Consider the following 27,417-nt stretch of genomic DNA (forward strand, 5'->3'; position numbering starts at 1 on the left):
ATTCTTTACTGCTGAGCCACCAGGGAAGCCCCGAAGGTGAACTGCACCCAATGTGGGAGGGGGGTGGTCAGAAGCATCTTGAGTCATGCAAGCTGCTGAGACCTACAGATGAAAAGCTAAAAATAGCTGTTGATTTAAAAATACTGAAGGGTGGAGATATTTTTTAAAAAGAAAGGAAAGGCCCCTCACTCATCAGGCACAGTCTTCAAAGAGCCTCTGGGCCGCAGCAGCTGCTGGGATTCCCAGAAGGCAGTCCCCTGCCTCGGGGCCTCTGCCTCTCCCGGGATCCGCAGCACTCTGGTGAGAAGGCGTCCCTGACACCCGTGCTAATGAGTTCACAAGTCAAGCCGGGTGTCAGGAGACACGCCGTCCTCCTCTTAGATGCTGGAAGAACCTGGCGTGGGGTTCCAGCATCATTCCAGGCCTGGCGGGGCTGACGGGAGATGACGCGTGAGACGGGAGGACTGCCAGGGTCTAGCAGCGAGGTGCCCAGAATGAGGGGGAGGCTGCATCCGGATTCCGTGATGAGAATGAGGTTATTGAACCTAAAGCAGCTCTAAGATGTTTCCTCTGCTGAGCCAAGGAAACAGCCCAGTTTGATGGGCACTGTGGCTGTGCCCAGCCCTTCCCCAACATTCACACGCTTAACCCTCACAAAACTGCATGAGCTGTGTGCGTGTGTGCACTCGAAAGCAGGCTGAGAAGGCCCAGAGAGGGTGAGCACCTCTCCTGAAGTCACACAGCAGGCGAGGGAAGCGCTCAGGATTCCAGCTCAAGCCTGACTAACCCCCCAAAGCATCATCTTCCCGCCTCGCCTCTCTGCAGTCATAGCTCCTGGGCAGAGCTCTGGGGCTCTGCTGCTGACCAAGCTCTTCTACCAAGAGAATCAGGAAGCAGACGGCAAATTGTATAAGCTCAGGATGTCTGCAGCCTCTGTTGACTGTCACTTACCAACGCCATAATTTGGTCAGGCTGGGACTCAGAGCCATGAGTTCTCACTCTTGGTTCCTTTACCCCAGGCCACTTGAAGAAGAGACAGATCATAAGAGAAGGAAGAGTCTGGGGTTTGCCATCAGACCCACCCCCGGCTCTGCTGGGTGACCTTGGGCAAGTAGCTTGCCCTCTCTGGGCCTCGATCCCTCATCTGTGAAAAGGGGATTACTACTTCCTACCAGGCAGGGTTATTGGATGTAGCTCAGTCATTTAATGGGTCCTCTTATATGCAAGCAGATGCCGACACAGAGGCCCCCCAACTTTCTCAATTCACAGAATCTCTAGAATGCCAGGATTGTTTCATAGATTTCCCAGGATAGAACACTTAGCAGTTACACTTATTAACCAGTTAGCTCCAAACCACTTAATAAGTAGCTATATCCTGACAACTTAGTAGCTGCTTGAAAAAGTAATGCCCATGAATTCACAGAAAGGATCGTATTTTTATTTCATTCTTAAATAATGCTATGCTATGCTATGCTAAGTCACTTCAGTCGTGTCCGACTCTGTGCGACCCCATAGACGGCAGCCCACCAGGCTCCCCCGTCCCCTTATCTGTAATTAATAACACAATTACTACTGTGGGGATGTGTGTGCCGTCTGGGTTCTCCCAAACATTTCAGCCTCTTAGCGTCAGGCTGGGCTCTGCCACCCGCATCTCCTGGTCCATCTTGATTTTTTAGCAGAGCAACCAGAGAAAACCTAGCATCATCGAAAAGGACATAGCTCAGTCTGATGTTAAAATAGTGAGCTTCCCCAAAGTAGGAGTTCACATGGGGCTGGAAAGCGTCACTGTGTCTCCTCCACATTTTTAAAAACCTCACAGCACCCTCATGAGTTCACAGTGGCACCCCGGGCACCACGGTCCATAGTTTGGGAACAGTGGTGGTAGGTCCTGAAAATACAGCAAAAAACACAGCGATATATAAACAGACACAATCCGCATAGTCAGGAAGCCTGGGATCTATTGAAGATGTGTGAGGAGACACGAGTCGGTAAAAGGAATAACAATGAATCTTCAGCATCACCTCCTCCAGGAAGGCCTCCCTGCCCACCTCGGCAAGGTCATGCTTCCCTCCTCCGTGCTCCCACGGCTCCTATAGCTGCACAGCACTTGCTGCAGCTGGTTGAAATGATCTGCTGTTATGTTCAGAGTCACACACTTACCAGGAATGTATCCATTTGGTCATTGTATCCCTCGGTCCCAGCAGACTCAAAAAAATGACAGTATTTGTTGCAGTTACTGTCTTTGTCATGGTTGGCAGTGCTAACATGCTCTTTATCACGCTTTGTGGCTTCGTTGCAACCTCCCTTCTTTGGAGGGAGTGAAAAGTCATGAGGATCTGACACAGTCAGTGAGGGTTTTCTGGATGGAATCTCCAGGGAGGCTTGTAGGGATCCCCCAAGAGGCCCTGGCCCTTCATAGCCCAGAACCCACAAATACGAGACCTGGAAAGTTCCCGACCTGGACCGAACCCTCATGGCCAGATGGTGGCCATAGTAAAAGTTTCCACTGATGAATTGTCCCCAGCAGCCTCACCTCAGCCAGCATGCCAGGCTCGAGCATTTAGAGATTCCTGTCTCTGTGAAAGCAATGTGTGCTGTGCTAAGTCTATAGCTTAGACTATAGTCATGTCCAAATCTTTGCGACCTAATGGACTGTAGCCCACCAGGCTCTGTCTATGGGATTTTCCAGGTAAGAATACTGGGGCACGTTGCCATTCCTTTCTACATGGAATCTTCCCAACCCAGGGATCAAATCTGCATCTCTGACATCTCCTGCATTGGCAGGCAGGTTCTTTACCACTAGCTCCAACTGGAACAAACCTTCATTATCACAGAACCACTAAGTGCACAGGACTTCAAATCCAGCAGGTCAAGTTTGCCCTGCCACTTATCAGCTGCGTGACTTAAACAAGCCAAAGCTGGTGTCCTCATCAGAAAAACTGACCATGACAACCATAGATACAGATGCTCATAACCATGTGTCTAGCATATAAGTGTTCGGTTAATACTGGTTGCTAATTACCACTCAGTTTCAATGCTCCACTACTGTAGAGTGTGTTATAAACCATTCATAGCAATAAGCAAGCAACCTGATTTTGAGCATTTTTCTCACATGTGCTCCATAAATGTACATTTTCTCCTGTACCAAAGGGGAGAGAGGAGTGGCTGGGAGGGAATGAGGGTAGCTTGGTGATTATGTCTATAAGCCGTGAGTCCAACTCACTTGAATTCCTGGGAGAGGTCAGGACGACATCACACAGATTACCATCAGAATTGTTTAGACCTCAGACAAGTGATTCTCAACCGGGCTGAATTTGCTGCCCAGGGGACAGCTGTCAGTGACAGTTTCTAGAGGCATCTTTGATTGTTGTTGGGAGAGGGTATGCTGGCATCTAGTGGGCAGAGGCCAGGGATGCTGTCCAACTTCCTGCAAGGCTCAGGACCACCCCCCTCCCACAAAGAATTACCCAGCCCAAAAATGTCAGTAGCATCTAGGTTGGAAAATACCTGCCTTAAACAATCTTATTTCAAAGTGTGAGTACATCCTCACAGGGAGAATGCCATTGTCCAGCCACATCTCAGCTCACAGATGAGGTCTTGGTCCAGTCCGTTTACTTAACAGGCAGGAAAAAAATGAAGTCCAGAGACGTGAAGCGAGCGGCAGAGCCTGGCCTCCAGTTTCAAATTCAAGTTACTTCCCATGTCACTTTCCTGCCGTCTTCTGGGAACTGGAGATAAACACAGATGCCTTCGAAGACGGTTGGTTTCTACCAGGGATGGAATTCCATGTGGAATTCTTCTCACTGTTACTGATGATTGGGTCAAAACTGAATTGGACTGACTCTGGAGGCAGAGAATCAAACCACAACTCAGCCACTTCCTTCTTGTGTACCTTTCACAAGAGACCTCTGCCCGAGCCTCAGGTTCCTCATCTGTAAAATGGGCTCTCTGGTGCAGCGATTAACAGGACTTGGACCACTTGGATGTGAATCCTGTCTCTCCCACTAACTGGCTTGACAGGTTATCCAGTGGGATACCCCAGCAGTTCTTCATTTGCACAGATATAAAGTGGGGATGGCCACAACAGTGTGTCTTGGGGTTGTAATAGTTAAAAGAGGTGGTGCTTATGGTAAAGAATCTGCCTGCCAACGCAGGAGACATGAGAGACTCAGGTTCAATCCCTGAGTTGAGAAAACCCCCTGGAGGAGGAAATGGCAACCCACTCCAGTATTCTTGCCTGGAGAATCCATGGACAGAGGAGCCTGAAAGGCTACAGTCCACGGGGTCACAAAGAGTCCAACACGCCTGAGTGAGCACAGAATTCCACGGCATGCATGTATGCATGCATGCTCAGTCACTCAGTTACTTCTGACTCTTTGCAGCCCCGTGGACGACAGCCCATCAGGCTCCTCTGTCCATGGAATTTTCCAGGCGAGAATACTGGAGTGGGTTGCCATTTCCTTCTCCAGGGGATCTTCCCAACCCAGGGATTGGACCTGTGTCTCCTACATTGGCAGGCAGATTCTTTACTACTGCACCGCCTGGGAAGCCCTAAATACATCACATCTTTATCCATTCTTCTGCTGATGGACGTTTCGATTGCTTCCATGTCTTAGCTATTGTAAACAATGCTACCTGTGTCTTTTTGAACTAGACTTTTCTCCAGACGTATGCTCAGGGAGTGGGATTGCTGGGTCCCATGGTAACTCCATATTTAGTTTTTTTTTAAGGAAACTCCATACTGCTCCATAGCGGCTGTCCCAATTGACATTCCCACCAACAGGGTAGGAGGGCTTCCTTTTCTCCACCCCCTTTCCAGCATTTATTATTGGTAGCCTTTTTGATGACAGTAATTCTGACTGGTGTGAGGTGGTCCCTTATAGTTTTGATTTGCATTTCTCTAATAATTAGCGATGTGAAGCATCTTTTCGTGTGCCTCTTGGCTCTCAGTACATCTTCTTTGCTGGCTGGATTTTAGAATCACCTGTGGAACTTTAAAAAGAATGCTCTGGGGGACTGATTAAAATACCTTAGCGGGCAGAGCCAGCTCACTGAATAACCCAGGGTGATTCTCGTATGAAGCCGGGCGAGAACAGCTGGACACAGCTCCCTCTCCTCTTCCTGCCGTATCGTCCTTTGCTTCCAGGTCCTAGAATTTGTCCTTTGTCACTTTCTATCTCCCCAGGGCCAGGAACAGTGACAGGCACATAGAAAGTGCTCAGTGAATTATTTTGTTATATTCATTCATCCGTTCATTTATGAAAGAAAATTCCAGGGAAAGTTTGTGGGCGAGGAGTCTTCTGAGTTGCCACTGCCCCCTGCTGGCCACTCTGCTGCACTGCAGATAACACTCAGGAGTCAGGGAAACGGCTTCCCTGGGTTCCCTGGTTCATCTGAAGGCTCAGCACGGGAAGGAGGCGCTTTCCAGCTTGCGTGGTTAATGGAAGGACTCAGTTCCTTGCCGCCGTCACCCTCAGTTCCTTGCTACATGGCCAGTTGTTGCTCTGAAGACAAGAGTGCGCTAGCAAGACAAAACCACAGTCTTCGGTTACATCCTCACAGAAGTGACAGCGTTTCTTCCTGTGAGTTTATTGGTTGGAAGTGAGTCACAGGTCCTGCTACGAAGAGCATTAATGTGGCAGGTGAAGATTGTTGAGGTCTGTCTTAGCCTTTCCACTGCACTCTCCTCTAGATAGGAAGGGGAAGGGCATTTCGGGCAGAGGGATCAGCATCAACCCACCTAGCACAATATGGCCAATTCAATGTAAAGCCAGGAACCAGCCAAGAGGAGGGCAGGAAGCCGACGCACAAAGCTGTGACAGCCCAACCAGGAGAACCTGCCTCTTCCCCCAGTGGAACAGAATCACCAGCTATGAAATAATAAAAGACCGCCTACTCCATGTTCTAAGCTGAGGGCCTGAAGAGTCAGGTTGATGACAAGCTGGCGAATAATACCTCTAAGTTGTAGAAATCACTCAGATATTACAGGAATCCTTCAGGTAAAAGAGACAGCATGTCATCTCTTCTGAGAAGTTTCGCTAATCAAGTGAGCACTGAAAGCTGTTGAAAGAAGCCAGTTTCTCTGAAACATGGATGGCAAGTGCAGCTGTGATGTGTAAAGGCCTGGGTCTTTGTAGAGCAAAGCAAGATCCAGGAGGAAAGAAATGTTTTAGGATTTGGCATGGAGAAACTGAAACCTTGGTTCTCTGTGCGAATGCAAAGGGGTACTGCTCCTGTCGAAAACAGAATGGAGGTTCCTCAAAAAGTTAAACCTAGAATTACTATACGGTCTAGAAATCCCACTTCTGGGTATATACCCACAGAATTGAAGGCAGTGTCTCAAAGAGGGGTTTGCACACCCGTGTTTGTATAACAGCATTATCTCAAAGTAGCCAAAAGGGAAAGCCATCCAAGTGTCCATTGATGGCTGAATGAATAAGCAAGATGTGGTCTCTCTATACAATGGAATATTCACTTCAGTTCAGTCATTCAGTCGTGTCCAACTCTACAACCCCATGGACTGCAGCACGCCAGGCCCCTCTGTCCATCACCAACTCCCAGAGTTTACTCAAACTCATGTCCATTGAGTTGGTGATGCCATCCAACCATCTCATCCTCTGTCATCCCCTTCTCCTGCCCTCAATCTTTCCCAGCATCAGGGTCTTTTCCAATGAGTCAGTTCTTCACATCAGGTGGCCAAAGTATTGGAGTTTCAGCTTCAGCATCAGTCCTTCCTATGAATATGCAAGACTAATTCCCTTTAGGATGGACTAGTTGGATCTCCTTGCAGTCCAAGGGACTCTCAAGAGTCTTCTCCAACACCACATTTCAAAAACATCAATTCTTTGGCGCTCAGCGTTCTTTATACTCCAACTTTCACATCCATACACGACTACTGGAAAAACCATAGCCTTGACTAGACGGGCCTTTGTTGGCAAAGTAATGTCTATGCTTTTTAATATGCTGTCTAGGTTGGTCACAACTTTCCTTCCAAGGAGTAAGCATCATTTAAGCATCATATTCCATGGAATATGACTCAGCCTTAAAAAGAAAGAAGATTCTGACATATGCTACAGCATGGATGACTCTTGAGGAAATCATGCTAAGTGCAATAAGCTAGTCACAAAAAGACAAATGCAGTGTGATTCCAGTTACATAATGTTCCTAGAATAGTCAAAGTCACGGAGACAGAAAGTAGAATGGTGGTTGCCAAGGGCTGGTTGGGAACGGCGATGGGGCGTCAGTGTTAGATGGGGACGGTTTCCATTTGGGAAGATGAAGAGTTCTGGACATTGCACAACAGTAGGAATGTATTTGACACTCCTCAACTGTGCACTTAAAATGGTTAAGATGGTCCATGTTATATTGTGGATTTTACCACAGTTTAATTTTTTTAAATAATAAACGTGTTTTAATGTTTCAGGATTTGTAGTCTTGTATGCAGAGCAATTTTCACTGGGTGTCCATTCCATCCAGGTGCTGAAAAGGAACTATATCACACGCTGGCCCTGGAATGGGTTAAACCAGCAGTTCAACTCTCCAATAATTCTTAAGCTAGTAGGCATCATTTATGATGCTCCTACTGTATCTCTTGAGGTCATTTATGCTGCTCCTACTGTATACCAGGCCCTGAGCTTCAAGTACGCTTTAACAGGGTTCAGGCATGCCTTAACAGGCTCATCTCAAGTGAAAGAGACTGTTATTAAATACAGTACAGCGTAGGCAGTGTTGTGGTGGAGGAAGAACCCCCAAGAGACCAGTGACTCAATTAGGGGTAGGGGGCATCAGGGAGGGCTTCCTGGAGGAGGAGACATGAGGACTGCGTGTTGAAAGACAAGACTTACCCAGACTGGTTGAGCAGGTGAGGTGCAAGTTGAGAAGAAAGAGGAAGAGTTCATAATTTACTGAGTACCTACATTTCAAGGGCATGCTAAGCACTTGTACACGTTATCTTATTGAATCTTCCAAATCCCTGTGAGATAGGTACTGCTACTATTCTACCATTGAGAAAGCTGAGGCTCAGAGAGGTTGTGGCCCATGCTGGAGGTCACACAGCTAGCGAGCAGCAGAACCCAGATTTTTAACCCAGATTCCACAGCTTAGTACACTCTGCTGTGCCCACATGTAACCCAGGCCCAGAGGTGGGAGAGGGAAAGGTGAATTCGAGACAGTTCAGTGCGAGGCGGGGTTGCAAAGAAATGAGGCTGCAGAGCCTGGCCTCAGATCACACGCGCTCAGAATGGGAGGCCCCAAAGGTTCGCGTCATCTCATCAGAGCTCCTTTTGGCTTGCGCTTCAGCGGAGGAGTCCCTGGCCTGTGACAACCCAGGGTTGCCGGAGAACGGGTACCAGATCCTCTACAAACGACTCTACCTGCCTGGAGAGTCCCTCACCTTCATGTGCTACGAGGGCTTCGAGCTGATGGGCGAAGTGACCATTCGCTGCATCCTGGGACAGCCATCGCACTGGAACGGGCCGCTGCCCGTCTGCAAAGGTAAAGAACCCCGCCCCCTCCCAGGGTCATGGGGACCGAGGGATCCAGAGGTGCCGAGACTGACTTGCAGTGACTCTAAATTTGCTTTAAAAAGCCGAGCTACTTTCGCTACAACTAAGACACCACCGTTATTTTCTGCACCGCTGAGAAAGGAAATGGCTACCAATTAAACCATGACACGGTGCCTTCTCCGTGCTTAGCATTTATGTTTGTACTTCCTAAATGAGCTTTGATTTCTATCATAAAGGAGAGGCTGCCTGTTTGTGACTCCTGCTTGGACAGCATGGCTTAAACATTTCCTGCCGCCTTCAGCCCCTTCTCACAACCACCTGTTTCCCGAGGGTGATGGGTATTCCCCTGTCATCTCTGGGGTGTTCTCCCGAGATGCTCACCCCCATCTCCGAAGGCTATTGGTCCTGGACTGAAGGCTGCAGAGGCACAGGCATCGTGAGCGCCACCTGGTGGCACTGATTGTAACTCCCGTGTGATTGATTGTAAGACACCCCCATCTCCGAGATGGGCAAAAGAGGGGAAATGTATTTTAGAATCAGTGAACTCTTTCTAATCATTGAAATTAAGTTATGACGCACCTAGTGAGATTTGGGTCCACTTATTCGCATCTTTGAGGTGTGACGTTCTTAATCGTATCCTAAATACATTCAATGCTGTAGGCAAGTGGATTTAACCTTTTAAAATATTAATACCGTTTTTTAGAATCAGGCAGAAATCCTCTGAATTCTCTCCCCAGGGGAAGAGAGACATACAGTTCTACGTTTCTCCTTGGGAGCCCATAACTTCAGCAGATCCCCAAATGCCTGTTAATGAAGTTCGGCATTAGGGCTTAAAAATACTTTCCTGGCCAGAATTTCCACTTCTTGGTATGGGCACAGAGTAAGTGAAAACAGGTATTCAGACCAACACTGGTACAAACGACCAGCGCAGCGTTATTCACAAAAGATGAAAACACCCCAAGTGTCCATCTGCTGATGAATGGATAAGCAGAATGTGGCATATTCATATAAGGGAACACTGTTCAGTCATAAGAAGGAATGAAATACAAATCTGTGCTACAATGTGGATGAACTTTCAAGAAGTTATTCTCAGTGAAAGAACCAGACACAGAAGGTCACGTAGTGTAGACTCAGTCGGAGGGAAATACCCAGAATAAGTCAATCCACAGAGATGGGACTGGTATTAGTTATGCCCCAGGGACTGGGGAGAGGGAGAGGTAACTGCTTAATTGATACTGAATTTCTGTTTGAGATGAGGAAAAGGTGTTAGAACTAAATAGAGGTGATGGTTGTACAGCACTGAATGTCATCAGTGCCCCCTGAATTGGACACAGAATTCAAATGGTTAATTTTATGTGAATTTTACCCATATAAAAAAGATTTTCCCCAAATCACCTCATGGAGGCCGCATGACTCTACTCTGAGATCGGTGAGCCATTTCACAAATGGGGACAGAGAGGCTCAGAGAGGTTAAGTGACTTTCCCTAAACCACACAGCTGGTAACGAGATAAGCCTAGGATTTGCACCCACCTCTGCTAATGGTGAATTCCTTGCCTTTGAAACCCCGCCAGGTTTGAGTTGGTCCTGGCCCCTCAGTTGTGACAGACTGCCCACCAGGAAAGACACTGCCTTGGGAGATAATTGCCTTTGTCTCTCTGCTCCATTGCCACTCTTGAGACCTACCCCACCAGCTCTGTAAGGAAATAATAAATCACTTCCTCTTCCCCAAATAAGTGAGGTTCATCGCTTATGGTCTAGAGTTGGAGGAATGACTGAGCACCAATATAAAGCCACCCCCTGGGACTGAGGGACCCCAGGCTCCAGCCTGGCTCTGCCCTGGACCACCTGTATGGCCTTGGGGAAGCCCCGCTCCCCACCACCTCCGACCTTGGTTTCCCTTTGTGTGAGATAACTGGGTAAGCCCAGGTCAGGGCTTCTAAGGGAGATCAGTCCTGAGTATTCATTGGAAGGACTGATGCTGAAGCTGAAGCTCTAATACTTTGGCCACCTGATGCAAAGAGCTGACTCATCTGAAAAGACCCTGATGCTGGGAAAGACTGAAGGCGGGAGGAGAAGGGCACGATAGAGGATGAGATGGTTGGATGGCATCACCAACTCAATGGAGATGAGTTTGAGTAAACTCCTGGAGCTGGTGATGGACAGGGAGGCCTGGCATGCTGTGGTCCATGGGGTCGCGAAGAGTGGGACACAACTGAGCGACTCAACTGGACTGAACTGAGGTCAGGGCTTCTAAGGGAGAGTCAGTGGCTGGGTCAGCAGCTTCAGAATCCTGGAGTTTCAGACATGCACCCCCAAACATGCCACACTGGCAGGTCCAGAAAAGAGTCCAAGAAGCTGCTTTTTGGCATGTGTTCCCCCCACCCCCAACAAGGCCACTGATCACACTTGGCTCCACATCTCCTTCCATTTCTAAGGTTTCATGGAAGCTTACGTGCCCCCTCCCCCAGACACACAGTCAAGGCCCCATTCATGTCTTGGGTGGAAAACATCTGCCTTAATCCTTCCATTTTCCTAAAGCCCTGGCTCCAGAGATGGCTGGAGTCAGTGAATGAGTTAGTACACTATTTTTTCAGCTGGTTTTGTTATCATCACTTGGTAATGATGGAAGTCAGAGTCACTTTGACCAAAGCTCTAATTAGGAAGCCTTGGTATTAGGTATGACGTGAGGCTCGCCGAGCCTTTGGGGTGGGTCACCGCTTCTCATTACCTTATCATACAATCTTTTCATCAAGGCCCTTCACTCTGGGGGTTTCCATCCTTGAACCCCACCTGTGTGGGTATATTTTTTAAAGACTTTTTTTGATGTAGACCATTTTTAAAGTCTCTATTGAGTTTGTTACAGTCTTGTTTCTGTTTTACGCTTTCGCCTTTGGGCCACAGGGCACGCGGGATCTTAGCTCACCAGCCAGGGATCGAACCTGCAACCCCTACATTGTAAGGTGAAGTTTTAACCACTGGACCACCAGGGAAGTCCCTGTGTGGGTATATTTTTGTGCTCAGTTATCATGATGACTTAGATGCCAAAGCATGAAGATGCCAGCCTCCAGCATCCTCAACCTCCAAAGAAGTTGCACAGTGAATAAACAAAGTCCAGAGAGTTCCAGTCTAAGGCAATAAATGAATGAAAATATGGCATATAAACCTTATATTCCAAATCAATACAAAATAACAGTGAAATTAGAAAGGTTCACATAAATGCATATTTCCAAGCAGGAGAACAGTGTCTCCCCTGGCTGGGCTGAGGACTGGAGATTTCTGCCTCACCCCTCACCATCCATCAGCCTTTGAAAACTGAAAAGTTTCAAAGTTTGAAAAACACTAAAGGGATCAGAACTATGTAGTTAAGGGCAGAGGCCGCAGGAAGCCAAGCAGGATCAAATCTTGCCTCCATCGCTTAGAAGCTGTGTGGTGTCAGAGAAATCACTTCCCTTCTCTGAACCTCTGTTTGCTCATCTGTTAGATGGAGATGATAATAGTAAGCACCCAATGGGATTAAGCACAAATATATATAAAGGTCTTGACGCCTGGTATCTGACACGTGGTGAGTCTTCAGTGATTTCTGCCCTGTTCCTTTCGTATGTCTCATCTTCTCTAAGGAACATAGGGAGGGAATGAGGCCAGGCATTCCCACTAATTCCAGAAGCCCAAGATTTCAAACAAACAGACAAATGCAGCACTAACTTCAGCAAAGCAGGGCATGGACTTATGCACTTAATCGGGGGGCAGGGGAGCGCCAGGGGGGCAGGCGGGGGGCACCTTCGTTTCATACAAGCAGAGTGAATTCACCCGACACCAACCAGTGCTCCAATTTTTCTCTTTCAGTTAATCAAGACAGCTTTGAACACGCCTTAGAAGGTGAGTCCCACGAAGAAAAACACCTCATTAACCAAGCTAAGAGCAGAAAGCAAGGGAAGGCCCTTGGAAATCCTTATCCAGATGCTTAAAAAAAAAAAAAAAGCAAAAATTCTGCCTTCACATTGCTGAAGCTAATTTGAAAACAAATGATATTGTAAAGAAAAAAAAAATTGCATTTGCAATTTATGGTCCTAACCATGACCCGAAAGAGATCAGACGCCAGTTCTGTTCATGATGCCAAGCGGAAAACATCTGGGGGTCCACATGCCTGAGAAAGACACGCTCCTCTTGTCAAACTTTTCAACCATGTGGTGCTATTTGAGGAACTAAATCCAGGAACGCCTCACCTTTCATGCTGAGCAGACTCCTGGTTTCAGGAGGGAAACCTCTTCCCTAGGGGATGCTCTGCGACCTGGTTTTCCCTCCATCTTTTGCTTCCCCCAAATACAGCTATACCTGGGCAACCCCACCCCACCTCACCCCCGCCCCTTGTTTTTGTGTGTGTATGTTTCTGATTTTTGGCTGTGCTGAGTCTTTGTTGTTGCACGTGGGCTCTTTTTAGTTGCCGTGAGTGGAGGCTGCTCTCTGGTTGCGGGCACAGGCTTCTCACCCTGGTAGCTTCTCTTGCTGCGGGGCACAGGCTCTAGGGCGTGCAGGCTCAGTCTTACAGTCGTGGCACACGGGCTTTGTTGCCCCACGGCACCTGAGATCTTCCCAAACCCAAGATCGAACCCTGGCCCCTGCACTGGCAGGCAGATTCTTAACCAAGGGACTGCCGGGAAAGTCCCTGTTTTCTATTCTTTTGTTAGAAATTACCAAGCGAGACTTATTAATGGGGAACAGATGTTAAAAGTGATACAGGATTTTGTCTTCCCTTTTCAACCCCTCTCATACATAAAATGTTCTGTTCTGTATAACCTTTATCTAGTTTGGTCCAAAACCACTCAAGTCAGAAAATAATAATAATATTTTGTTTAAAAAAAAAGAAAAAGTTTTAGGGCTTCCCTGGTGGCTCCGTGGTAAAGAATCCACCTGCCAGTGCAGGAGACACAGGTTCAATTCCTGATCCAGGAAGATCCCACGTGCTACGGAGCAACCAAGCCTGTGCAGCAGGACTACTGAAGATGGTGCTCCCTAAGCCCGTGCTCCACAGCAGGAGAAGCCACAGCAATGAGAAACCCACTCGCCGCAACTAGAGAAAAGTCTGTGCAGCAGTGAAGACCCAGCACAGCCAAAACAAATTAACTATCTTTTAAGTTTAACCAACTGGATGATTTCTAAATTATTTTTGGAGCCACTTGTCTTTCTGACTATACGCAGTTCACTTAGAATCTGGGGCGGTAGGAATTACATGTCATGAGTTGCACTCTCTTGCAACAGATGACATTTTAATCCGAGCAGATGGAACTGGGGCTCAAGTGTGTACAGGAACAGAGCCTGTATTAGCCTGTCCGCTGGAAAAACAGGGCATTTATGCTCAACTCAGGCCCTTCCTTTGCTGTCTTCCAAGAACCTGTGAACCGTGAGAACGTCTCAAACGCCTGGGGGCATGATGTTCAGAGGGCATGATGCCATTGTGATGTTCTGTGCTCACGCATTTATCATAGGTATTAAAATTGATTTTTCAGGCCCAAACAGTGGCAGTTAATGGATTATAGATTGGCATGCAGCCGAGCTCTGTTAGACATGGCCACAGAGAATGGCAGAGAAAAACGGAGGTCAAGTGTCCAAAAGGGATGCGGGGCTTTGCTGGGAAAACACCCCCATCCCCCCTTCACCTCCACACTGAATTATCATTTTGTTGTTGTTCAGTCACTCAGTCGTGTCCAACTCTTCGCGACCCCATGGACTGTAGCACGCCAGGGTCCCCTTCCTTCACTATCTCCCGGAGTTTGCTCAAACTCCTGTCGGTGGAGTCGATGATGCCGTCCAGCCATCTCGTCCTCCGTCAGTTCTGATAGTTCCTGTGATTTCTGCAGATTACTGGGAGATAGTGGGGGGCTCCAGGTGAGGCCGAGAGGGTTACCCGGGAGTGTGCAGCCGCGGCCTCTGAGAATCAAACCCGAGTTGGCACAGTTGGGGTGTCATGGGGCGTGTGGGTACCGCGCACTGACCTGACTGCCCAGCGCCCTCTGCTGGTGAGTCTGATTAAGCAGGTCTGGAGGGGACCTGCCATTCTAGACACAACCCTGTCTTCTCTTGAAGTCGAGCAAACCTGCCTTTCCAGTTAGCACGTTGTGAGTTTTCTCCAAGTCTTCCCTTGGATTCGGTTTTAACCAGATTGTAACTGTTAATCACCTCACCCCGCCCTAGAAGAAACGAATTGAAAGTGAAAGTCGCTGAGTCCTGTTGGACTCTGCAACCCCGTGGACTGTATAGTCCATGGAACTCTCCAGGCAAGAATACTGGAGTGGATGGCCTTTCCCTTCTCCAGGGGATCTTCCCAACCCAGGGACCAAACCCAGGTCTCCCACATTGCAGGCAGATTCTTTACCAGCTGAGCCATAAGGGAAGCCCAAGAATACTGGAGTGGGTAGCCTATCCCTTCTCCACGGGATCTTCCTGACCCAGGAATCGAACATGGGTCTGCTGTATTCCAGGTGGATTCTTTACCAACTGAGCCGAGTTAAAAGCGTGTAATTCTCCATGGTGTCCATGACCACCCCATCCAGGGTTGAGTCTGGGCTCTGTTGCAAAGGACCAGCCCCGTTTCCTCCAGTCTCCGCCTCTTCTCCCTTCTGGAGACAGCTCTCCAAGGAGGAAGGCTTTCACCCACTCCGGCATTAGCTCCTGGAGTAGGTGCAGGGCTGGGAGGGCGGGGCCCCGCGCTGGGCGCCGGGTACCCTCACCGGCTGTGTGTTCAGTAGCAGAAGCGGCAGCAGAGACATCTCTGGAAGGAGGAAACATGGCTCTGGCTATCTTCATCCCTGTCCTCATCATCTCCTTACTGCTGGGAGGAGCCTACATTTACATCACCAGGTACGGCGGGGCTCTGGGTGGGGATGGGGGCTCTCAACCCCCTCAACGACCAGCAAGCTGAGGTCTCCTTGTGCAGGAGAAGTCACTTCTGTCCCCTTGACCGCCTCTCTCCAGGTGCCGTTACTACTCCAACCTCCGCCTGCCTCTGATGTATTCCCACCCCTACAGCCAGATCACCGTGGAGACCGAGTTCGACAACCCCATCTATGAGACGGGGGTGAGTCAGTCTCCCTTCTCTCCCTGGGATCTCCCTCTTTGCTCTGAACTCATGGACATCAAAACAAGAGGCTTAATTTTCTCTTGCTCACGATGCTGCTGACAGAAAGGCATGGCCAGTGGCTGATCCCCCCCAAGACCCCAGAAGACTACTCGTGATTCTGCAGCATCACAGCCCTTCAAATTCACTGTGTGATGGTGTACAATTGTCTCCCAGTACTTGGGGGGCATAAACTTGACTTGTTCCTTGTCCCTGCTAACCTTCTCGCACTCCCACTTACTCTGAGCTCCTGCGCTGGTTATTGATTGGTGTGTGACAATATTACTGCAAATTTAGGAACCTGAAAAGGCACCCATTTATTACTTCATAGATTGTGTAGGTAAGGAGTCCAGGAACAGCTTATGCAGGTCCTCTCCTCCAGGACTCACAGGCTGCAGTTAAGGTGTCAGTCGAGGCTACGTTCTCATCTGAGGCTTGACTGTGGAAGGATCACATCCAAGCTCACATGGATGCTGATGGCATCCAGTTCCTTGCAGGTTGTTGGACCGAGGGGCTCAGTTTCTTGTAGGCTGTCAACCTCAGTTCTTTTCCGTGTGTCCCTCTTGTAGAACGACTCACAACATAGCAGCTTGGTTTTTCAAAATCAGAGAGAGAGAGAGTCCCCTTGTAAGAGGAAGCCACAGTCCTGTAAAATATAAAATACAGACGTGACATCCTAACACCTTTTCTGTACTCTGTTGCTTAGAAGCAAGTCATAGGTTGTGTCCACAGTTAAGGGGAAGGGATCATACAAGCATGTGAAAGCCAGGCAGATGGGGATCATGAGGACCACCTTGGAGTCTTCCCACCACAGTCTCATCTACCATGAAACACAGACAGAATTGCTTATCTGTGTTGACCCAGTGGGAAATACAGACTTCCATTAAAGCATATGACAGCAACCCCTCCAGGTCCAAGTCTCTGACTTCCTGTATCTCCCTTCTCTGCCCTGGGAGCCTGGAGTGTATCACACACACTCAGTGAATATTGGAGAAATGGAAATGATTGCTGCCTACATGTTGTGGTCATTTTAGATTTGCCACTGGTAAGACAAAGTCATATGTTATTTTACACATATGTAGCTTGTTTCTGAATCCTCAAAGAAGGTCAAGCTGACGAAAAATAGTACTTTGGAAAGTAGACCTTATTAAGACTCATGTGTATCATTATGTGTATTAGACTTTTGTGTATCAGTCACCTAGAACTATGATAATGCTGAGTAACAAACAGCCCCTAAAGTCAGTCGCTCAAACCAAAAAGCGTTAATTTGCTCATCGATCCATGGGACAATGTTTTTGGCTAGTTTCAGCTGGGCAGTAGTCCTGGTTCAGCAGCCCTCACGTACACATCTGGGACTGGCTTGTTGGCCAGTGACCCAACTCTGCTGTCCAGAACTCTCATCTTCTCATCAGCATCTTGATCGTGCCAGAGGCCATCAAGGCATGTTCCACTTATGTTGATGGCAGAAGGGCAGACACAGGCAGAAACACACATGCACTCTTTAAGCCCCACTTTACCATAACCCACTGGCAAAAGCAGGTCAAGGCCAGAGCCAAGAGCACTGCAAAGTCCTCTGTCCAGTGCTGGGTACAGGGAGGAGTGGAGATCCAGAACCATGCCAGGAGTCCCTCTGCCACACAAGGGGTCACCAGATCTGTGCTCCGCTTTCTCACAGGAAACCAGAGAGTACGAAGTTTCCATCTAGAGAGAGCTCCACGTGGGACGGGAACGTACAAATACGAACGCAGCTACAACCTCCTTGAGAGACCCATCTAGAGACCATGTGGCATTTGATGGAAACCCCGGAGTGTCGGCTGGCTTTTCTTTAGACTCTTTACTGGAGACTTACTGTTTTCTTCGCTGTATTTATTATATTTAAAATCGAGTTTAGGTGTGTGGTTGGATGTATAGCAGCTGCAGCCAAATTCGTGGCACGGCCTCAGTCGTGAAGGCGGGTGGAGGACCTGTAAAACGGCAAACGCAGCAGCTGAGGGAAGAGGGGAAAAAAACAGAACGCAACAGGCTGTCTCTCCCATAAGCAACTACGGCTGCATCAGATTGCATGCATCTTCAGGATCCATGCCCATGGTGTTTTCGTACAAATCTAAGGTTAGGTTGGAAAGGGGTATTTCTTGTTGAATTAACTGGGGTTGGAATTTGGCACGGAGACTTAAACAGCTCTGCTCCAAAATCAGTCTGCATCCATCCTTCCGATTTCCCGGGCTTCTCAAAGGATTCGCCCCAGCTTCTTCCCCCCTGGCCCCTCTGAGGGCAGCAAAGTTGTGACATGAACATTCTCTTTCACCACCCCAGCCTCCCTGGCTGCTGGCAAACTAAGAAAATGTTTTCTTTCTATAAAGGTGACAGATGACAAAGGAAAGTTTTCAGAGAAGATGAGCGATTTGAATTCCAGTGAAGAACTGGATGAGGGGGATCGCTGGGTAAGGGAATGGAGTGGATAAAATGTTCTTTCCCGTGACACTCTTCCAATGATGAAGGAGCAGGTAATTTATGCCCCCAGGGCCAGAATCGATCACTGTGTTCAGCAAGGCCACCCTCAAGCTGTGATGATTGATCTGCATGCTTTGGAGGCATGAGGAATGTTGCCCGTATAGTTAAAAGGGTATAGGGTTGCATAGGAGGAATCCAGAGATGAGCTCTGATGCCCTCCCGGGATGCTGGAACACCAGAGCCCTTAACATAGTGGAGATTCAAGCAAGGTGGCACCTTCAGAAGACCCTTACATTTAAGTATTTTGGAGGGAGGGTCCCATAGGAAGAAACTGCTTTTCTGTTCTCTGAAGCTCTAGCCAGATGTTGAATGGTGGTGTGAATGCTTGACCATGGAGGTGCTTAGAAATAGGAAAGGGGATTTAAAACCTCCATGGCATCCCATCATACTATTTGCACTCCAATGAGGAGGGAAGGAGAAGTTTCAGGCCGGGAAGGGCTTCTCAGCAGCTCATTAATCCTGTGAGCATCCTGGTATTTTATCAGGGTCCTTTGCCCCACCCCAATAGGACTGGTGAGCATGTGATTATCTGGAAGATTTTTTTTTCTAAATATAGGTGTAAAGAGAAGGCAAGGGGTAAGGATGCTCGGAAGTAATAGCCCATGTGAGGCTAGTTCATCTCCCAAGTGATGGCTGATGGCTCAGAGAGGTGCACCAGCCTGGTGGTTTGGGGGTCCTCTCTGGCACCTTCTCATGCTCTCTAGAATTGTTTTAAATCAGCCGGTTTTCAAACATTGAAAGGCTTTTCAGGCTGCCCTGCCTTTGGGGCAATGGCCTGGAGTCCACGTCTTGGACGCTTGCTTAGAAAGCCTCTGGAACAGAATAGAGCAGTTGGCTTTGCAGACACACAGACACATACACCCTCCTCCCAGCAGGACCGTGGTCCTCAGTCTCGGGGGGTCTGAGGCCCACTATATTTTCCTTCTGCCAGAAAAGGATCCTGCACACTTGCTCCTTCCAGCATGCACTCATGATGCACAGCAAGAGGCCATAAAACGCTGCCTTCCATCCGCCCAGAGTCCACCCCATTCTATGAAAGAACCAGAGGAGAAATGTTCCAGACCGTTAGTGAGCAATGTCATGTCTGGAGAAACAGCAGCAATGCAAATAATGCAAACCCTTTTAAAAAAAAAAAAGGCAGAATCCAGTCGTTGCTTTGATATCTATTTGTGGCTGATTTAGCCCTAACCCTGGGTCATCCAGAATGAAGAAGTCTATTAATGACATTTAATATTAGAACAGACTATGGTTACGTGAACACTAAACGTTTGCCTTTCGTACAGACTGACAAAAAATAAAATCTTCATTCTAACCCCGTTCCCTAAAACTGGCCAAGCTATGGCCTAGGCTTTCTTACTGGCTGTTGGAAAGAGTAGAGAGGTGGAGTTTTGTTTTCTTTCTTTTTTTTTTTTTAAGGATTCCAATGTATCAGTTCTGTCTTAGTAGTACAGCTCCTGTAACCATGTTTTAAAAGTTTGTTTAAGCCAAAAGTTGGATCATGCAAGCTTGACAAGGTATAGTGTGATTGAAGGACAGGTTGGTGTCTATTTTTCTTTCTCAAATATCTGAATGTGTCTTTGTAATATGTAAAGGTGAAACAAATCATGATAATCATGCCAAAAATTTACCAGGCATCTCACTTCAGCTCCTGTCATGTCTGTTTTTCTAAGATCAATGTTAAAATCTGCTGGGATTAAATATTTTTGAATAGGCTACAATCCTGAGAAACTCGAGAACGGACTGAACCGTCCTACAAGCTACCCTTTGTAAAACATCGGGGAAATACGTTTACAGAGATTTCGAGCTTCAAAGAATGCATGTGATGGTGTGTATTACATGCTAATTCGTATAAGCTGTATCTGCCAGCTACCACCTTGTGCTTTAAAAGGCACACACTCAATCCTCTTCAGCTTGGAACTCATCCTTCTGCTTTTTTCAGGGGTAGAGGGTAGAATTATTTAGCCAACATAAGTATTCCGGTCGCTACTTGATGGCCATCCTTACTTAGTTCCACAGACATGCTTTAAAAAATGATCTTTTGAAGCCAGCTCCTTGGAGAGCCTGCAGAACCTCAGGCTGATGGCTTTGGAAACTGCCAAACAGCCCAGCAAGAAACAAAGTGGCTGCGTGACCCAAATGGTTGTATACGTGGACGGGACTTGGCAAACACATGGGTAGATTGAGGCTGAGTGTGAGCCTTGGTAAAAATGACTTTTTCTTTAGGGTCGACCCAAAGGGTCTGACTTTCCTATGCTTTTTGAGGTCACTGGGTCATTTGAGGTCAGGTTTTATTGAGTTGTTTAGAGCCCCCAAAGGTAGGTAGGCTTTCTCCTGGGGAGTTTTCATTTCCATTTTTTTGCCCAAATTAAATGCAAAACAAAATTTCTAAGCTAAAATAATGAAGTCATTTTCCACTTTGTATATATTGATGCTAATAAAACAAACGAAAAAGAGTCAAAGCTATGGGGGTTTTGTTATAAACACTCCAGGATGGCACCGAGGGAACTGTTTCCTGCTTCTGGGGATTTGACTGGGGTGACACATACTGACACTTTGATGCCAAGGCAGGACTGCCAGCTCGGGAATGGTTCTGGGAAAGTGCAGAACAGTGTGTCCACTGCCGTCATCAGACACACCACCATCCAGGACATACCAGTAGCATCCATGTCCAAGAGCAGGAGAACAGAGATGTTCTACCTCAAGCCCAGCAAATTCTCCATCCTCCACCTTTTATTCTCTGTGGATTGGAAGATGCCCACCTGCCTAGGTGGGGGTGATCTTTGTAACTCAGTTTCCCAATTCAAACGCTAATCTTTAGGGGAGACACCCTTACAGACTCACCCCTTAGCCTTAGCTGAGCACCCCTTAGCCCAGTAAAGTTGACACATACAATTAACCATCACTAGCATGTCTCCATTTGACGAAGCGATGCTCCAGGTGGTACCCAGAAGAAAGTAGAGAAATCCTGATAGATGACTGCAAGCCACGATTCGTGCCAAGAATGACAAGTGCCGGGAGGAGCCAGGTGCGGAGGGGGATTGGGGGTGAGCGATCAAGGAGGTGATTTTAGAGGAATAGAGCCATACCGGGCTGCTGGGGAATCCTCGGGGCAGAGGGAGGCCGATGGGAGTTTGTCCTCTTTGAAGGACAAGGCCAGTGTGGCTGGAAGGTGGAGCGAGGGGGTTGCTTGGTGGGAGAGGGGCGGAGAGGGTGCAAGGGGACAGACCCCAAGCAGGGAGACAGGACTGGACTCTGTTTAATGTTCTCTCCGGCGGCCACGTGGGGAATCGAATCCAAAGCTTAAGTAATTCTCAAGGATTAGGGGAACAGGGTCTCCAAGGTCGCTCTAGATCTCAGGGACAACTCACAACAAATGGAGAAAGGGCTGGGGAGGCACGTGCGGTAGCATCCCTGTGGTGGTGGGGGCGTGCTCCTTCCTCGCAGCTGTCCAATCATCTTCCGCGATGAAACGAAGGGGCGGGGCTTCTGAAAGGTCCTCCGGGGAGAACCTTCCTAGGGGGCGGGGCCGCTGGCGGGACCAGGGTGGGGCTGACTCACCCATAGGCCTGTCACTCAATCAGTCCTGGAACGGAGACGAGGAGGAAGGACAGACTAGATAAAGAAGACAAGGTAGTGTGCCTAGGATACTTTCGGAAACCGAGAGTCTGTTTCCCAGGCCCGACTGCCTGCAGGTTTAGAACAGTAGTGGAGAGACAAGAACTCTCCCTGAGACTGGAACCCACCCGCACCAGTAAATGCGCTTCAAACTGAGCAGTACGGGCTGCCTTGGGCCAGAAGCAAGATAACCCTAAGGCAGTGACCAGTGAGACCCCTCCCAGGATAGTACAGCAACAATAACCATTATAGTCCTAGTCACTAGCATTTGTTGACTGCGTGCCGTTTCGTTTTTTCCTACATTTTAAATTTGTTGTTGTTCAGTCGCTCAGTCCTGTCCGACTCTTTAGTGATCCCATGGGCCGTAGCCCGATAGCCTCCTCTGTCCATGGGATTTGACGGGCAAGAACACTGGAGTGGGTTGCCACTTCCTTCTGCAGGGGATCTTCCCCACCCAGGAATCGAACCTGCATCTCCTGCATTGATAGGCAGATTCTTTACTACTGAACCACCAGGGAAGCCCTCTCTCTTTTGGGTTTGCTAGTTATTTGATGCCCTTTAATCTCTCATTTGGGCTCTACTCTTAGTAAAATTATTGTCATTACAGATGTGGCGCCTGAGGCTCAGAGAGGCCAAGTCACTCGCCCAAGTCCACACAGCTTGTCCATGAGGGAAGGAACGCAGGAGGTCCGGCTCCTGGTCCATGTCTAGGGTAGGAATGCCTGCAGGCCAGCCTGAGCAGTGCCGCTCCCTCCTGGAGCACCCAGAACCCAAGCAGGCTTTTATCCCATGGACCCCCTGAATGCAGTGTCAGCCTCTCTTGGCTTTGTCCCAGGAGGTGTTTGGCTGGACTCAGCAGTGGTTAGGAGCTAGAGCTCTGAGTCTGAATCTTGACTCAATCAATGATAAGCAGCATATTGGGGTGAGGGACCCCAATAGGAAGGAGATGTCTTTCTACATCATTGTGAAGCTCCCTGGTATGGGGCTTCTACATCCCTGTGTGTGGGAGGAAAAAGTGATAGAATGTTGGGGCAGACACTGAAAGTCACCCTATCCAATGTCTGTTTCTCTGCTCTCTGCTAACAGAACTGCAGTTTTGCTCAGCAACAACAGCAGCCATGAGCCCATCTTCCAACAACAGGTCACGGTTGGTTTCAATTATGACAATCCTGTTACCCATTTCCCCAGCCTCCTTTGGTGTTAGGGTTGATCTTCTAACTCCTTCTGGTCAATGCGCATTAGCTGAAGTTGGCTGTGTGTGTGTGTGTGTGTGTGTGTGTGTGTGTGTGTGTGTGTTGCTGGGGAGGGAGGGTTGTCTACGAAAGTCTTTGCCTTCCTGGGAAGAGGGGACAGACTCAGCTGATACAGCACCAACATCCCTGCTCCCTGTTTCCTCCTTTCTGAACCTAGTCATGATGCTTCAGGACTTGAGTGTCCATCATGCAATGAAAGACTCCAGCATGAGGACAAAGGCAAGACACTAAGCATGGACAGATACTAAGTGGATAGAAAACTCTGGGCCTCTGGTGGCGCCAACATCCACCTACCTGTCCCAAGAATAATAATGCTGGAAACCAGCTCCGTGAACACAGGTGATGGTTCTGTATGTTCAGAAACTGTATAAACAGAGAAAATATTTCACCCAAGCAGAACCTAAAAGCACAGATAAGGTATGAATGCCACTTTCTGGAAAGTTCTATCAATGTTTCAGCTCCTGTGCCCCCACCAACCTCCCATTCCAAGTCTCTCACCTCCCTCCGATGTCTTCCCTCTTCTCCCCATCTTTCTCTGTCCTTGTTATGAGTCTGTCCAAGATTTACTAACCTTCTGACCTAAAAGATGGCACAGGACAGAAAAAGTAGCTTTAATATGAATTTCATGGCTTACAAGTTTTAAAGACCTATTTTTTATTTCCTCACATTTCTAAGTTTTTATTTACATTCAACTAAGAAATACCCATTTTATTTATTTTTTAATGTACAACTTAAAAAAAAAACACACAATAAAAGTCCTTTATCTTTTTTTTTTTTTTTTGGCCACACCCTATGGCAGGCGGGGTCTTAGTTCCCCAACCAGGGGTCAAACCCGTGGCCCCCTGCATTGGGAGTGTAAAGTCTTAACCACTCAACCACCAGAAAGCCCCAGAAATTCCCATTTTAAGACAATGCTATTAATACTACTGTTGGCAACATTGTTGCCTGACACAGGCATTCTTAAGTATTTGTGAAGAAAGAATATCAACCAAAGTATGACTGGTTGCAAGGGTCTGGGTAGCTTTCCTCCACCAGGTGGCAACCTCCGCCTGGCTTTAGTTGAAGGTCTGCCTAATCCTAAAGGACAGGCACGCGTCACTGCCTGTGGGTCATTCCCTGTGGACAAAGTCATCCGATGAGATGCATTGTTTCTGATACAATGGTTTTCAATTTGAAGGATGAGTGCACTGCCCTTGACTCTTGACAGAGAAAGAGAAACAAACGTCCCTGGTTCTTCCTCCTTGCCCACGAAACAGGCCAAAGGTGCTATGGTTAAAAAATGGGCTCACCTTGGACCCAGGGCTCATTCACCCTCAACCACTCTAAGTTCACAAATATTAGTCACTCAGTCGCGTCCGACTCTTTGTGACGCCAGGGACTAGCCTGCCAGGCTCTTCTGTCCGTGGGATTCTCCAGGCAAGAATACTGGAGTGGGTAGCCATTTTCTTCTCCAGCGGATCTTCCCAACCCAGGGATTGAACCCAGGTCTTCTCATTGCAGGTGGATTCTTTACCATCTGAGCCACCAGGGAAGCCTGGTGAGAATCGAATTCTATTGACGGTCCCTCAAGGGAACTGAGGGGGAGGCATATCTGCCAAGGAAACTTATTTTAAATCCTCTGTCTCCAGTTCTGTCCCCAAGAGTCTCATGTTCCTGGGCACCTGTCCTCATCTCTCTCCCTCCCCAAACTTTAACGCGCTCTCCCGCTCTAGAACTGGGGCCCGCTGCTCACCACCCCCACCCCCCACCGGACATCTTCCTTCCTTTCACATCGAGTCACCGAATTTAGAAAATAAAACTCTAGGACACCAGTTAAATTTGAAAATCAGATTTTTTAATATATGTAACTCTGTAGTGTAAGTAAGTTCTGAGTCTGTGAGCACCTGAGTACCCTCTGAGCAATCAGAGTTTCCTTGATTAGTCCCAAGATGGTCACATGACCCAAGCTGAGCCAGTGGGAACGTGCAGTTAGGGATATACTTATACTAAAATGTATTCATCCTTTATGTGAAATTCACATTTAACTGGATATTTTATCTACCAACCCTACCACCCTCTTCTGCAAAAGCAAGATATGCCTGTTCATTTCCCCAACCCCCAACCTGGACCTCCTTCCTCAACTGTTTGAGAAGCGGGGGTCAGCAGAAAGGGTAGAGTTTGTTACTTTGAGGTCATTCATAAATGCCACATATTTATTTCTGTCTTTACATTTTTGCTTGCATGTGAAATATATGTGTACAAAAATAGCCCAGGCAGATTAAAACAATTCACACAATCCACCAGACTAGCAAGTGAGCTAATAACCTTCTCAAGTCTAGTCCCACATCCTTAAAACAGTAATATTCACTGTGCGATGGGTTTCCTTCCACACCATTCATTCCCTTCGCTCCTAAAAAGACAAAGGAGAGATTTCATTTTCCTCAAAAAAGAGAAAAAATTCTGCACCTTGCTTTTTAAAAATCCCCCTTGATAGCGAGAGGACATATCTATCCTGAGCATCTCGCCAGGTCATTACACAAAGCTCCAGCTCATTCTTTCTAAAGCTGAGTTATAGCCTATGGTGTGCGAAATCATAATTTATTCCACTTATCCCACAGAAATACAAGGCACCAGGGGTGGAGGATTTTTTACAAGGGTTGTTTATTGCAGCAGAATGTCGTGCCACAAGCTAAGAAGAATGTGAAGGACAATCAGTAGGGAACCGCTGTGCTTATTTATCTGAAAGACTCTGCCAGCAGTTTCAGAGTCTTTTTTTCTTATCAGTCGGACTCTAACCCGTGGTACTGCGGGATCCCTCCTGGAAGGAGACTCTTCCATCTGAACCTCTTCTCTACAATGGAGATGTATTCAATCTGCCTCAGTTTCCCTCCCCCACAGTCCCTCCTTCCTGACTTTAAACTATTTTCTACTGGAGGTTCCTCTGGGAGGTTTATATAATCAAAATGATTTCATCAGATTATGAGGCAAGAACCCCAATTTTATCCCCAAATCATGGGTAACCAACTGTTTATCTCTTAAGAAAATGCTGGTACATTTTGGTCTATATCCCAGCATTTTCCAAAAGGGAAGTTCCTTTTATGCGGAAAGCACCCCACATGCTGGTTGTAATGGAAACACAGGCTCCCTTCTCTTCCTAAGAGCTCCACCATTTTACTTTGGGGAGCCACTGGGAGAGAGAGGATCTCAGTCCACGTGCTTGGGTGGAGCCACCCTACAGCCTGACTCTTGGAGCAGACCACAGCCTGGCCAATCAGAGATTCCAGGATTAGCTCAGAGGTGATCACATGACCCAAAGTGGGCTCAGTCTCCATGGGGAGTTGCCAGGCTGCAAGAGGGATGCCCAGACCTGCTGGCAGCCATCTTTCTTCCACGTGGGATAAGCTTGGCTGGCAATGAAAAGAAGAACAAGAAAAACAAGGCCCAGAAGTGGGAAAAAGACACGATTCCTGGTGAGGTGGTTGAGTCTCTGGGATCCAATTGGACTGAAAGTCAGCCCCACTTCTTCTGGCCTTTGGAATCATCTGAACCAAACCTCTTTGGGATGAAGCCAACTTGAGTTGGGTTCTGTCCCTTGAAACTAAAAGATATAGTACTAAATGGAACATTATTTTTGTCAAGTAGTTGAGAAAATAGATCTTGTGTTCCTGCCTCTCCCCACAAACAAACATACTCAGGCAGTCATATTCACATATTCACATTTCATATATATATATGAAAATTTATAGTATTTTATATTTAGTAATAACTCATACACTGAACGTCAAGACCCACAGGTAAGAATCACACGCTCTATGTGGCTTACAGGGCATCAGTAAGATACACCTGGGAGCAGCTCTCAGCCAATGAGGGATGGAGTTGAGGGATTAATAGCACAGTTCTCACTTCCCTTGGGAGGAATAACTGAGGTATGTTCTATGCTGTCCCCAGAGTTCCCAGTGCTCAGTTGTTGTTCAATGGCTAAGTTGCATCTGACTCATTGTGACCCCATGAACTGCAGCACACCAGGCTTCTCTGTCCTTCACTATCTTCTGGAGTTTGCTCAAACTCATGTCCCTTGAGTCAGTGATGTTATCTAACCATCTCATCCTCTGCTGCCTTTTTCTCCTCTTGCCCTCACTCTTTCCCAGCACCAGGGTCTTTTACAATGAGTTGGCTCTTTGCATCAGGTGGCCCAGTGCTCAGAACACACTATAGTCTTCCTTCCCCTCTGAAGGTTACTTGCCTATTGTCCTTCAGATGCTTCCTGGAATCACCTCCCAAACATTCCCTTTTAGTGTCATTTTTGGTAACTGAAAGTCAGGGTCCGGCTGCTCACAGCTCAAAAGCCATTGAAGGGACCAGGTTGGTGGAAAGGAAAGTTGGCTTTATTTTGCATGCTGGCATCCAGTGGGGAGGATGGATGCCTGTCCAGAGGCAGACTGC

General features: G+C 47.7%; 1 protein-coding gene across 3 annotated transcripts in view; it reads left to right on the top strand.

Annotated features, from left to right (window-relative positions):
• The window catches only part of SEZ6L (seizure related 6 homolog like), a 192,716-nt gene extending 172,138 nt beyond the window's left edge, over positions 1–20,578 (top strand). The window contains exons 13-17 of one of the 3 annotated variants that reach the window (XM_086346041.1): positions 8,299–8,493; positions 12,349–12,381; positions 15,246–15,360; positions 15,475–15,577; positions 17,292–20,578. In XM_086346041.1, coding sequence (XP_086202167.1) covers positions 8,299–8,493; positions 12,349–12,381; positions 15,246–15,360; positions 15,475–15,577; positions 17,292–17,321 — 476 coding nt within the window. In that variant the 3' untranslated portion in view covers positions 17,322–20,578. The remainder of the gene's footprint in view (positions 1–8,298; positions 8,494–12,348; positions 12,382–15,245; positions 15,361–15,474; positions 15,578–17,291) is intronic. The other 2 variants (XM_086346042.1, XM_086346043.1) reach the window with 2 other exon arrangements.
• The last annotated feature ends 6,839 nt before the right edge of the window (positions 20,579–27,417 follow it).

Source organism: Bos grunniens, chromosome 17 (assembly GCF_055505025.1).
Source record: "Bos grunniens cultivar Pamir isolate PY7600 chromosome 17, Bosgru_T2T1.0, whole genome shotgun sequence".
NCBI lineage: Eukaryota > Metazoa > Chordata > Mammalia > Artiodactyla > Bovidae > Bos > Bos grunniens.